This window comes from Rhinopithecus bieti, unplaced genomic scaffold (genome assembly GCF_001698545.2).
Source record: "Rhinopithecus bieti isolate Rb0 unplaced genomic scaffold, ASM169854v2 scaffold_44368, whole genome shotgun sequence".
In the NCBI taxonomy this organism is placed as follows: domain Eukaryota; kingdom Metazoa; phylum Chordata; class Mammalia; order Primates; family Cercopithecidae; genus Rhinopithecus; species Rhinopithecus bieti.
Genome location: NW_016817889.1, coordinates 434,826 through 448,663, shown reverse-complemented (window position 1 = coordinate 448,663; position 13,838 = coordinate 434,826). Strand labels below are relative to the sequence as shown.

General features: G+C 45.6%; 1 protein-coding gene across 5 annotated transcripts in view; it reads left to right on the top strand.

The window, feature by feature from the left end:
* ST3GAL5 (ST3 beta-galactoside alpha-2,3-sialyltransferase 5) overlaps positions 1–13,838 on the top strand; it is an 84,376-nt gene that overhangs the window by 63,730 nt on the left and 6,808 nt on the right. For all 5 annotated transcript variants that reach the window (XM_017856327.1, XM_017856326.1, XM_017856325.1 and 2 more), the window contains 2 exons: positions 11,555–11,898; positions 13,177–13,363. In XM_017856327.1, the coding sequence (XP_017711816.1) occupies positions 11,555–11,898; positions 13,177–13,363 (531 nt within the window). The remainder of the gene's footprint in view (positions 1–11,554; positions 11,899–13,176; positions 13,364–13,838) is intronic.

Below are 13,838 nucleotides of genomic sequence, written 5' to 3'. Positions count from 1 at the left end.
TGCCTGTACCCTTGCTCAGGTTTCGTCTCTCCTTGCACTGTCTGGCTTGAAACACCTACCCCATCCTTTCCAGTTCCAGGTCCACTTCACAGCTCTCTTGGATAAGGTTTTAGATCATCCAGGTCTCTGTGTTTTGTCTCCTGAGAAGTCTTTAACACCGGATGGGCACTTGTGGGCTTACTGATGGGCTGGGAACTCTTCCCTTTGTTTCTTTGCTGCTGTTCTCCCTCTGTTATGCATCCTCTTTTTCTGTCCTTACCATTGACCGGACCTGAACTGCAAAGTGATTTTTCTAAGTCTGGGTCATTTGGGAGAGAGGTGAGCTTTCCTGTCAGGCCCAAGCATACTTTCCACAAGACAGGGTGGAGATGTGTGTTTTAGTAATACCTGGGGGAATACTTGGCTTCTAGTTTCTGTCCAGTCAGGGCCATGTGTCAAACCCAATGCCCCGGCTTCCTGTGATCATTTTGAACTTTAAGCCACATGGTCTGCTGCTTTGCAATGGTCAGTCAGTGCTCTGACGTTGTTAGGCTGTTACTTGTTAGGAATCCCCTAAGATCCTAGTGTTTGTGAGAATGAGCAGACGAGAACTCAGGATCACCTCCCTGAGGACTTATGGAAGGGATTAGGACATCTGCGTTAGCTTTAAGGAGAGAAGATGGTGAGAGGGCACATGGGCAGTCGTGTCAATGAGTGACCCGATACAGGTGCAGAAGGATGGGTGCCCAGGTGGCTTAATGGCAGAGCTCTGTATCAGGGGGTGGCGAACCAAGCTCAAAGGAGGAAAGGTTTGACAGTACCGGCATCCAAAGATGGGATAACAGACTCCTTTGTGGTGACTCTCTGAGAGGTCTTTAAGAAAGTCAGGAGGTCTGGCCGGTGTGGTGGCTCACAGCTGTAATCCAGCCCTTGGGAGGCTAAGGTGAGGAGGATCATGGGTCAAGGGTTCAAGACCTGCCTGGCCAACATGTTGAAACCCCGTCTCTGGCGGGCGCGGTGGCTCTAAGCCTGTAATCCCGCATTTGGGAAGGCCAGAACGGAGCAGATCATGGGTCAGGACGATGACCCATCCTGGCTAAATATGGTGAACCCGGTTCTACTAAAAATACAAAAAAAAATAGCCGGGGACGTGACGCGGGGCCTGTTAGTCCCAGCTCTGGGAGGCTGAGGCACCAGAGAATTGGCGTTAACCGGGAGGCGGGAGGCTTGCAGTGAGCTGAGATACGGCCACTGCACTCCAGCCTGGGCGACAGAGCGAGGACTCCCGTCTCAAAAAAAAAAGAACCCCATCTCTACTAACTACGCAATGTGCAGGGCGTCGGTGCAGGCACCTGAATCCAGTACTCAGGAGGCTGAGCAGAGAATCACTTGAACTCTGAGCGACTACCTGAGACAGAGAGGTTGCAGTGAGCCAATATGGTGCCATTTCTCTCTAGCCTAGGCGACAAGAGTGAAACTCTGTCTCAAAAAAAAAAACGAAAGAAAGAAAGCCAGAGGTCCTGTAGGTAGAATTCAGACATCAGACAGGGAGGGGCTCAGGGACCTTTCTGATCCCTTCCATGTCTGAGATTGTATGGTTCTCAGCAATTCGCCAGGGCCTGACTGGAAAATGAGGCTGGTTTCGTAACCTGGGGCTTTCCCAGTTCTGAATTCTGGGTGGAGTTGTCTCAATCAGAAGGCTGTCAGAGAACACCTGCATGCAGCCCCGCCATTCCCCAACTCCGTGACTTTCAGACTGAACCTCACTGCTACTTCCAAGCTCCTCTGAAGCTTGCCAGAGTCCATCGGTATTATCCTAATTCATGTGAGCTTCTCATCCTGCCATCTAAAATATAAGTTACTTGAGAGTAGGGACTATGTCTGTAAAAATACATAGTTCCTGGTATTCCAGGGAAAGGCGTAGTGAGCCAGGGCTGCCCTTTAGAGTCTCCTGCTCTTCCCATTGCCCTGGTTGTGCATCTCCTCACCTGCCATCCTGCATCCAGCGATGCCCTGCTGTGGCTGGAGTAGTCGTATTCTACAATTTGAATCTAATATGTTGCTTCCCTCCTCAAAACTCTTTGATGCCTCTCCTTTACCTTCAGGAAAATACCCAGACTCTTTAGTCTGGCCCATGAGACCGTTCATGACTTGATTCCTACTGATCTGTCCAACCTCTTTGTGCCACCTCCATTGTCCCAGCTCTATGTATTTTAGGCACACTCAACCCCTCAAAGGTCCTTGGGTGAACTTCTTCTCTTCTTTGCTTTTCTCTCTCTCTCTCTTTTTTTTTTTTTTTTTGAGACGAAGTCTCACTCTGTCTCCCAGGCTAGAGTGCAGTGGCACAATCTTGGCTCACTGCAACCTCCACCTCCTGGGTTCAAGTGATTCTCCTGCCTTAGCCTCTTGAGTAAGATTACAGGCATGCACCACCATGCCCAGCTAATTTTTGTATTTTTAGTGGAGACGGGGTTTTGTCATGTTGACCAGACTGGTCTCGAACCCCTGATCTCAGGTAATCCACCCGCCTCGGCCTCCCAAAGTGCTAGGATTACAGGCGTGACCCACTGTGCCCAGCTTCTTTTCTTTCCTTTTCAACAGGGCCTCACACTGTCACGCAGGCTGAAGTGCAGTGACCTGATCATTGCTCACTGCAGCCTCAACCTTCCGAGTAGCTAGGATTATAGCTTGTACCAGCATACCTGCCAAATTTTTTTTTTTTGTAGAGACAGGGTCTTACTATGTTTCCCAGGCTGGTCTCAAACTCCTGTACTCAAGGGACTCAAGTGATCCTCCTGCCTCAGCCTCCCAAAGTGCTGGGATTATAGGCATGAGCCACCATGCCCTGTCCTCAAAACACCTTTATTGAGATATAATTAACACACCGTATAGTTCACCCATTTAAAGCATACAGTACAGCCGGGCGTGGTGGCACCTGTCTCTAATCCCAGCTTTTTGGGAGACTGAGGCAGGAAGGATCATTTGAGGCCAGGAGTTTGAGACCAGCCTGGGCAACATACCAAGGCATCATCTCTATTAAAAATAAAAACATTAGCCTTGTGTGGTGTCTCACAACTATTGTCTCAGCTACTCCAGAGACTAAGGCGGAAGGATCACTTGTGCCCAAGAGTTTGAGGTTACAGTGAGCTATAATCATGCCACCGCACTCTAGCCTGTACAACAGAACAGAACGAGACACTAAGAAAAAAAAGGGAGACAGTGCAGTGATTTTGTGCAATACACTGTGGTTTTAGTGATTTACAGAATTGTGCAGCCATCACCATGATCTAAGTTTAGAAGGTTTTTATATCCCCAAAAGAAACTCCATATCCATTGGTAGTTACTCCCTATTTCCCCCTACCCACAAATCCTAGGCAACCAGTAATCTACTTTCTGTCTCTGTAGATTTGCCTATTATGGACATTTCATGTTATCCATTTCATGGTCTCTTGTGACTGGATTCTTTCACTTAGGATAATATTTTCAAGGTACACACACGTTGTAGCATGTATCAGTACTTCATTATTATTTCTGGATAATACCTCATTATATGGATATACCACATTTTGTTTATCCATTCATCAGTTTGTGGACGTTTAGGTTGTGTCCACTTTTGGCTATTATGAATAATGCTGCTGTGAACATGTGTATGTAAGTATTTGTGTACCTGCTTTCAGTTCTTTTATGTATATACTAGGAATATAGTTGCTGTGTCATATGGTAATGATGTTTTTCTTTTTGAGGAACTGCCAAGCTGTTTTCCAAAATGGTTGCATCATTTTACATTCTGGTGAGCAAGGTACCAGAATTTCAGTTTCTCCGCATCTTTATCAACATTTGTTACTATCTTTTCTTTTTTACTGCTGTCATCCTGATAGATGTTAAGTGATATCTCATTGTGGTTTTGATTTGCCCTTCCCCGATAGCTAATGATGCTGAGCATCTTTTCCATGTGCTCTCATTGACCGTATGTGTGTGTGTCTTCTTTGGAGGAATGCCCATTCAGATCCTTTGCCCATTTTTAAATTGGGTTATTTGACTTTTTATTCTTGAATTGTAAGAGTTCTTTCTGTGTTCTGAATACCAGTCCTGTATATCTGGTATGTGATTTGCAAGTATTTTCTCCACTCTCTAAGTTGTCTTTTCACTTTCTTGATGGTATCATTTTTAGCACAAAAGCCTTGAATTCTAATGAAACCCAGTTTACCTATTTTTTCCTTTGGTCATTTGTGCTTTTGGTGTCATATCTAAGAAACCATTGCTTAGTCCTAAGTTTTCTTCTAGTGTGTTTATAATGTACTACCTCTTACATTTAGGTCTTTGATTCATTTTGCATTAATTTTCGTATGTGGCATATTAGTCCATTTTTGCTACTGATAAAGACATACCCGAGACTGGGGAATTTACAAAAGAAAGAGGTTTAATTGTAGTTACAACTCCACGTGGCAGGGGAAGCCTCACAATCATGGCGGAAGGCAAGGAGGAGCAAGTCATGTCTTACATGAATCGCAGCAGGCAAAAGAGAGAAGCTGTGCGGGGAAACTCTCGTTTTTAAAACCATCAGATCTCGTGAGACCCATTCACTCTCACAAGAACTGCACAGGAAAGACCCACCCCTGTGCTTCAGTCATCTGCCACTGGGTCCCTCCCACAACACATGGGAACTATGGGAGCTACAAGATGAGATTTGGGTGGGGACACAGATCCAAACGATATCAGTGTGAGGTCAGGGTCCAGGGTCATCCTTTTGCATGTGGTTCTCCAGTTGTCCCAGCACCATTTGTTAAAAAAGAACTTTCCTCTATTTGCTGCAATCTTTCTTTCTTTGCTGCCTAGAGCCTTTCCCTGCCTTTCCCCCTTCTGTTATTCATATTTTAAGTCAAATCTCAGGTCAGGGGTTACCCCTTCTAAGAGGCTATCCCTGACCATCCCTCTCTGTGTGTGAGAGAGCCCCCTCATGCCTTAATCCTGATGTTTATCATTGTAGGATTTCAGCTGTTCATCTTCCCACTTGTTTTCCAGGCCAGGTCTTGGGAGACAGGGGTTGTGTGCTTAATATTTTACATTACTTAATACGCACTTATTTATATTCAGCTTCAGGGGGAAGGGGAGGTAGTACTTGAATCACAGTGCAATCTTCCATTATCTGTGAACTCTAGATTGTACAGAAAATCTAGTTATAACATGTAATTCTTTGAGTGCATTCAGTAATGCACCTTAGGTTTAATGTGAGGAACAAGACTGATAGTTCTCCTCAACCCTAAACATCCACTGGTAGACAGGGAAAATCCCAGCACCAGCTCCCTGCCCCTTCTCCCTGAACCATGGAATGTAAGTCCTTTCATTAGGCTACTGGGCCAATGTTTAGACCTAAACTCATGGCTGGACTGATAGCAGCCCTCATAGATGCCAATGCCCTGCCTTGATGGGCCTCAGTGAGGACTCCTGACCAATCACTGATGAGGGGAATGGGAGGACTTCTGATAGGGGAGTTGGCCTCTGCAGTCCCACACCTGCCTGGAGAAGGCCAAAGCCACCTAAGCAAAACTGAGCAGCAGCCCACAGTGTCCATCTACCATGTCACCCCAGTGCTGAGCGATTTCTAAAAGGTTACTTTTTTCAATTATTTAAAAAACACTGAAAATTCAAGTAATACAGAAATAAGTAAAGGAGAAAGTCCCCTGTAATTTTTCACAGGGAAAGAGGAAGGAATGGGGGGCAGTTTTGTAAATCAAACATGTTTGTAAAACTCTGTGAGTTTGAAATTAGTAAAATAGAAAGTGAAAGCCTGCTGTAATTATGGTGGAATTGAGGATGTCTTATTGTGTTACTAGAGACTTTTTTAAAGTAGGTTTTTAACATTTGACCTTGTTAAATGCTCCACTTTTCAAAACAGTACTGACAAGATGTCCTGCTTCCTTCCATGCAGAAGAGGTGGTTTGTGCAGAAGTGCAGGCCTCAGAAGGCTTTGCACATGAGGGGAATGGCAAGAGTTGCCTATCACTAAGGATCTGAGGAGGAGGGATCACAGGATATGGGACTGAAAATGAGACAGGGCCAGATAGCGGAAGGCCTTGAATGGTACACTAAGCACGAAGCAGCTCCTTAATTTGATATCTGGTTGTGCGTCATTGAAGCATGAGTAGAGTGGAGGACATGGCCTGTGTGGTCCTCGTGTTCTGAGTAACTGTGAGATGGAGTTCGAGTGTGAGTGCTCTACAAAGAAAATCCCGTCTCCAGGCAGTCAGTGGGATTTGATCCTTACCACAAGAGCACATGGACAAATTTGAATTATTGTGGATGTATATTGGCAGAAGAAGGTCTCAGAGCCATAAGGGTGGGACCGTGTTAGCTCTGTTGGTTCCACTCAGCAACTCTGTGAGTGGGACCCTGCCAGCCCTGCTCGACGTGAGCATTGTCTGGTGACACTGGTCCCCGCCTGCATGACTGCAGCAGAGGAGGTGTGGCTGTGACAGTTGTGGGTTTTGTATTTTCTATTTAAATATGTCCCTCAGTGTGCCAGTTGTTAAAAAGACTACCAGTGGGTAGTCTGAAGGGATGTCTGCACACTTTGAAAGTGTGGTTCAGATGTGAAATTGCACTTAAAAGATGTTTGAAGAGAGATGAGGGAACGTTGATGTCAGTTTCGGTTTGGGCTGTGTCGTAGCAGCATTTTGAGCTTGGCCCTCTCTCCTCTCTGAGAGCTAAAGACCTAATCTCCCTGCGGATGGCATTGCGTGCAGTTAATTATGGCCAAACGGACTCAGCTGCTTCTTCGTCGTCTTCTCTACACCGTGCCTTTAAAGGAAGCGGGGTCCTCCCTGCTGAGGCGTTCAGTTAGCCCAGGCACCAGCACCTCCAAACCGAGTCTTTTCTCTCCTTAGTGCTGCTTCCCCCTCTCCAGGTCTTCCTGGGATGTCTTAGAGGTAAGAAAACTGAAGACTTGACCTAGGGAGAAACGCTTTAACAAAGACGACGCTGCTAGTTAAATCAATCTAGAACTGAGTCCAGCCTCCAGATCTCCTGATTATTTTTTTTCTAACAGTTGACGGGATGAAATCTATGTAAGATTTACTCCTTTGAAGCCCATTATTTGATGAGTATTAAAAACTTATGCAGCCACGCCTCTGTCACCCCAGTCCCACTTTAGCACATTCCCATGGCCCAAGGGAGTTCCCTGGAGCCCCTTTGCACTCAACCCCCACCCCAGGCTGCCACCGACTGGTTGAGTTTATACTGTAGTGTTCTTTCTGTGACTTGGTTATTTAAATTTTTCTCTGCTTTTAACTGGGTAAAAGTTATAACTTAAATGTGAGTAAAATATGGCAATAACTTGACCCTCAGTTACTGTCCTTGTGTGATATCATACTAGTCTCCACACATGCCACGTACTGGGCAAAATGCTTTGGGCATCAGAGCACCCTGCGAGGAAGCGACCAGCTCCAGCATTTCCAGGTGTGGGAAATGAAAGTTCCACAAGGTCACTGATGCCCCCAGATCACGCAGTCTGTGACAGAATTGAGCCCCTTCCCACATCTCATTAACGCCAGACAGGAGTTTTCTTTCGATCTGAATGTTCTGCCCTGTTCCGGATTTTTTAAAAAAAATAATAAGTGCAATAGAACATTGCCTTTTACTAAGAATTATGCCACTTACTCGTATATTTGAGAAGGGTTGTCCTTAAAATTTCAGAGTGGAAATGAAAGTGGGGATTTTGCTGAGGAAAATTACTTTGTTTTTAATGCCCTTCTGTGAATTTTGCATGATGTTTTATGGCACGCTGCCACAGCATTCACAGTTGGCACTACCAGATGTGTACTTTGTCTTCATCATGGGCAGCCTGCAAACTCAGCCTGGAAGATGTTAAAAACTTAAACCTTTATTTTTGTCCCTGGATTTGAGACCAACGGGAGTTCTTGTATTTTACGAGTCACCAGCTCCGGCTTCCCAGTGAGCCTCATCTGGATGAATGCCATCCGGGCCCCAGCTGACGCTTCCGAGGCCTTCCTGGAAGCTCTGGAGTCCTCACGGCCTAGTCACACTGCTTCCTCTCTTCATTGCAGCTCCTGAAGGTGGGGCATTCCCCTTGAGGCATTTTCTTCTGAGCTGTGAACCACAGGCAAGCAGTGGAGAGGGAGGAGAGCAGCTGAGACAGATGCCGGTTCAACCCTATTTTAAGATGTGGGACAAGCTCTGAGGAAGCCCCCAACACAATATCTGGTTGCGCGCCATTGAAGCAAGAACAGAAACCATCCCAGAGTGGAAGACATGGCCCATGTGATCCTCGTGCTCTGAGAGGCTGTGAGATGGAGTTCCATGTGAGCTCTCTACAGAAAAAGCCCTGTCTCCAGGCAGTCAGTGGAGATTTGTTAAACAAGTTGAAACAAAAGAGGACAAGGAATTGCTGTGGCTTTAGACGTTGCCGGGGCATGTAGAACACTCACTCAGGATTTACTTACTGCATCTGCCACGAGTTAGGCGCAGGAAGGGTCACAGTCAGAAGGTGACTACTGAGACATGTGCCCTGCCCACAGTATAGAAAATTAAGTTTGGGCCGGGCGCGGTAGCTCACGCCTGTAATCCCAGCACTTTGGAAGGTGGAGGCAGGTGGATCACTAGGTCAGGAGTTCGAGACCAGCCTGACCAACATGGTGAAACCCTGTCTCTACTGAAAATACAAAAAGTAGCCAGGCGTGGCGCGTGCCTGTAATCCCAGCTACTCAGGAGGCTGAGGCAGGAGAATCGCTTGAAACCAGGAGACAGAGGTTGCAGTGAGCTGATATTGCACCACTGTACTCCAGCCTGGACAACAGAGTGAGACTGTCTCAAAAAAAAAAAAAAAAGAAAAGAAGAAAGAAAAGACAAGAAAATTAAGTTTGAAGCCTGAAATTGACCTCTTGGTGAGAATGGAAATGGAATGAAATTTCATTCCTCTCCAGATGAAGCTTCTGAAGAGGAGACCTGGCTGCCTGGCGAGCATCCAGCTCACTCATGCACCTCTTTCTAGTCCTGTGGCCATCAGTGAGCTTCTCCGGGTCCCTCTTGCCACTTCTCAGATGTTCCTTTCTGTCCTAGGAGATTTGTAAAACCAGACACTTGGGATATGATTCTCTAGTGGAGAGTTAGGCCTCTAGGTCTCTAAAAATTGCCATTCATGACCTTCGGGCCTAGGGTTTAGAGATGAATGTGCAGTGTGGGTGGCTGCTCTGTGTGTCGTGCCTCCACCAGCTTGGCATTAAGCACCCAGAGCATCGCCTGCTGGGCAGGCCTGGCCGGGGTGAGCCCCTCCACTGAGGCTCAGGGTCATGGCAGATTCCTTGCTTGCTTTTCCTGCTGATTCCTCATGAAGATGCCGATTCGTATTTAAATGTTTGTTCTCAACGGTGGTGTTTGTGTGCTGATTTCTATAGGTAGAGGCTATTGTTTTAGGAGCCAGGTTTGCTGTGCTAGTTCAGACCTCTTACAAAGTGAAGACACTAATGATCATCTTGCAAGGTGCCATAGTGTCATGAGGGTGAACTGAGGCAGTGGCTATGCATGGTGTCTGCAGCAGCGTTTCTGAGGCTCCAAGAATATCAGTTCCTTTTTCAGAAATGAGGTCAGATCCTTGGGATGTAGACAGTGTTCTCTTCACAGATGCTAACAACTTAGCAAAGCTATAATATATTGTTTCCGCTATAATAGGATAGATGCATTCCTAAAAAAATATATTAAGCAAAAATCAGAAAATAAAAATAACAAGACCTTGAGGAAAAACACAGTTGGGGCGAACATTTAAACCTATACCCCAGTAATAATCCTCATAATGACACTGACAAAATTGAAGAGATATGTTAAATTCCTAATAATATACCAGTAAACATAGGATTACACACAGACACACACACACACACATTTTTCTGCCTGCGAGAAGGTAGTGAATAGGGGGGTAATGCAGAGCCAAGGCTGCTAAATACGGAGACAAGGACAAAAAAGCACAAAGATTAGGAAGAACTACCTGACGGGGTTCTGAGGCAGCATTTGTCCAACTGAGCCAAGAGGAAGACTGGGGTAAATGGACACACATACCATATTCCCCCAAGGTTGTGTTTTGTTTTTGTTTTGTTTTGTTGTTTTTGTTTGTTTTTTGAGACGGGAGTCTCACTCTATTGCCCAGGCTGGAGTGCAGTGGTGCGATCTCAGCTCACTGCAAGCTCTGCCTCCCGGGTTCATGCCATTCTGCCTCAGCCTCCCGAGTAGCTGGGACTACAGGCACCCGCCACCACGTGCCCGACTAATTTTTTTTGTATTTTTATGGAGACGGGGTTTCACTATGTTAGCCAGGATGGTCATGTTTTTGTTTTTATTTTAGAGACAGGGTCTCCCTCTGTCACCCAGGCTGGAGTGCAGTGGTACGATCACAGCTCACTGTAGCCTCAACCTTCCAGGTCGAGGATCACTCGATACTCATACCTCAGCCTCCCATGTAGCTGGGGCCACAGGTGCACACCACCACACCTGGCCTATTTTTGTTTTTAATTTTGTGTAGAGGTGGGGTCTTACTATGTTGCCCAGGCTAGACCCGAACTTGTGGGCTCAAGCAATCCTCTCACCTTGGCCTCCCAAAGTGCTGAGATTATAGGTGTGAGCCGCCGTGCCCGCCTTTCCTCTGAGGTTTGGTACATTCAACTGGGCTAATGAACTTGGCATTTAGTGGCAGCTCCTGGCTGAGGCAAAACATTAAAATGCATATGGAAATGCAGGCTGGGAAAATGCTTTGAAACCAATGCAATTTCTATGTCAAGGAGACATTGTTCCCTGATTCTATTTCAGGTAATTTGCATTCTAGACTGTGAGGTTCTGTGCCTCAACTGATAAATAAGCCTGTTCGTCATCCTGCTAGATGAGAACCTGATATATGAAATCTTTTTTTAATTGTGACTTAAAAAAAACATAAAATTTACCATCATAATTATTTCTAAATGTACCATTTGGCAGCGTTAAGTATATTTACACTCTTGTGAAACAAATTTCTAGAATGTTTTCATCTTGCAAGACCGAAACCTGTACTCATTAAACAACTCCCTTTTCTCCCTCTCTTCAACCCTGGTAACCGCCATTCTTTCCTGTTTTTATGAATTTGACTACTTTAGATACCTCATATGAGGCAGGTCAGACAGTATTTGTCTCTTTGTGACTGGCTTCACATAGCATAATGTCCTCAGTATTTAACCAGATTATAGCTTGTATCAGAATTTTATGAAACATGAAGTCTTAAATACCCCAAAGTACATTTTTACCCCAAATGTATTTGAACAATGTTAGGCAGGGAGTGGGAGGTGGGAGTCCTTCTTGCTTTGCCTGTGCAATGAAATGAATAGCCTGCTGTGTTTATCTCCTTGTCATGTGATTCTCCCAGGTTGTTTCTTCAAGTTTCTGAGCCTAACTTAACTCTAAAAAGCAAATATTCTGTGTTAAAAGACAGTAATCAACACGGGAACTACATCAGACATCATAGGACAAATTGTCATCTAGAAGAGTATATTTTTAACGCAGGAGAGTTTTTAAAACCCAGATTGGTGTGATTTCATTCCAGAGAGCTCAGAAATATGCTCAGCAAGTCTTGCAGAAGGAATGTCGTCCCAAGTTTGCCAAGACATCAATGGCGATGTTATTTGAGCACAGGTATAGCGTGGACTTACTCCCTTTTGTGCAGAAGGCCCCCAAAGATAGTGAAGCTGAGTCCAAGTACGATCCTCCTTTTGGGTTCCGGAAGTTCTCCAGTAAAGTCCAGACCCTCTTGGAACTCTTGCCGGAGCATGACCTCCCTGAACACTTGAAAGCCAAGACCTGTCGGCGCTGTGTGGTTATTGGAAGCGGAGGAATACTGCATGGATTAGAACTGGGCCACACCTTGAACCAGTTTGATGTTGTGATAAGGTACATTGCTTTTTTTTTGTTTACTTATTTTTATTGTTTATTTTATTTTATTTTTTGAGGCAGGGTCTCACTCCTGTCATCCAGGCTGGAGTGCAGTGGTGTGATCTCGGCTTACTGCAGCCTCAACTTCCCAGGCTCAGGAGATCCTCCCACCGCAGCCTCCCCAGTAGCTGGGACCCCAGGCACACACCACGTGTGGCTAATTTTTTATATCTTTAGTAGAGATGGGATTTCTCCAAATTGCCCAGACTGGGGTACATTGCTTTTAAAACCAACCTTTCTTCTCTAGAACTCAGTGCACTGCTCTTGGTCAGTGCGGCTCCAGGAAAAGTGAGGGATGCAGGAGGCTGTTCATAGTCCCTGCTCGCAAGGGACTTACTGTTTGAGAAGTTGAAACAAAAACACAAAATGGTTGGATGCTCCAAACTGTCATACTGACCCTAAGTTGGAGGAGCATGCTGCCGGCTGCAGTAAGTAGCAGAACCTTGTCAGAGAAGTGAGGTTTGGAAGGTGGGTAGATTCAAGTAAAACAGCAAAGGACCACAACTGCCAGGCAGGGGCAAGAAGAGGGCACAGAAAGAGACTTGAGTCAATGAGGGGCCTGGCTTCTGGATAAGGGGCTTGGGGCTAGTGAGTGCTGGAAGGCAGTGCTGGCTGGTACATGGAAGGCACACAGAGAAGTTCAAACTCACCATCATAGCCAATAGGCAGTCATCCTAGATTCTTTTTTGGTTTCACTGTTTAAAAATTGTTTTCTGGCTAGGCACAATGGCTCTTGCCTGTAATCCCAGCACTTTGGAAGGCCAAGGCAAGAGGATTGCTTGAGCTCAGGAGTTCAAGACCAGCCTGGGCAACATAGAGACAACTTGTCTCTACAAAAAGTCACCAGGCATGGTGGACGAGATTTTCCCTTCTGATTCCTTTTTTGAAATTCTGGCAAGAGCTAATATCTGAGCACAGTGGGAAATTTCCGTGGATATTTTACTGGCACCCAGAGAAAGTCCCAAATGTAATATGCTTAGATTGAGTAAAAATATTAGAGCTAGATGAAATTGCTTGACATTCAGTGATTAGATACAAATGTTCAGTCAAGGACTAAAGGCTGCATTCCTCGAAATCCTAGAAAGACAGAGCTGGGAGGGGAGATGAGGCTGCAAACCATGCACTGATTCTTAGTCATAAGAAGACATGGAGGACATGACATGGATACTGCCTGGTGTGCAGAGATGGTTGATGGCCTGCTTTGTCAGTGTGTCTTTGTCTTTTTTATTTAAATAGGTTAAACAGTGCACCAGTTGAGGGATATTCAGAACATGTTGGAAATAAAACTACTATAAGGATGACTTATCCAGAGGGCGCACCACTGTCTGACCTTGAATATTATTCCAATGACTTGTTTGTTGCTGTTTTATTTAAGAGTGTTGATTTCAACTGGCTTCAAGCAATGGTAAAACATGAAACCCTGGTAAGCACTAATACTTCTATTAAATCTGCCTTAGTAAAAAGTGGAGTCTTAGTTGTATTTATAGCCTTTTATTTTTAAACATGCACAGTGGAATGCATACTTTTGTGTTGTCTTTCAAATGATGATCACTCTCTTTGTAGAAACCCCTCAGCAATTCTTTTTTTGGGGGCAGAGTGGGGGGAGGCGGTGCAGGGATGGAGTCTCTCTCTGTTGCCCAGACTTGAGGGCTGGAGTGCAGTGGTGCAATCTTGGCTCACTGCAGTCTCCACATCCCAGGTTCAAGCGATTCTCCTGCCTCAGTCTCCTGAGTAACTGGGATTACAGGTGCCTGCCACCATGCCCGGTTAATTTTTGTGTTTTTAATAGAGATGGGGTTTCACCATGTTGGCCAGGCTGGTCTCGAACTCCTGACGTCAAGAGATCCACCCGCCTCGGCCTCCAAAAGTGCTGGGATTACAGGCATGAGCCACCGTGC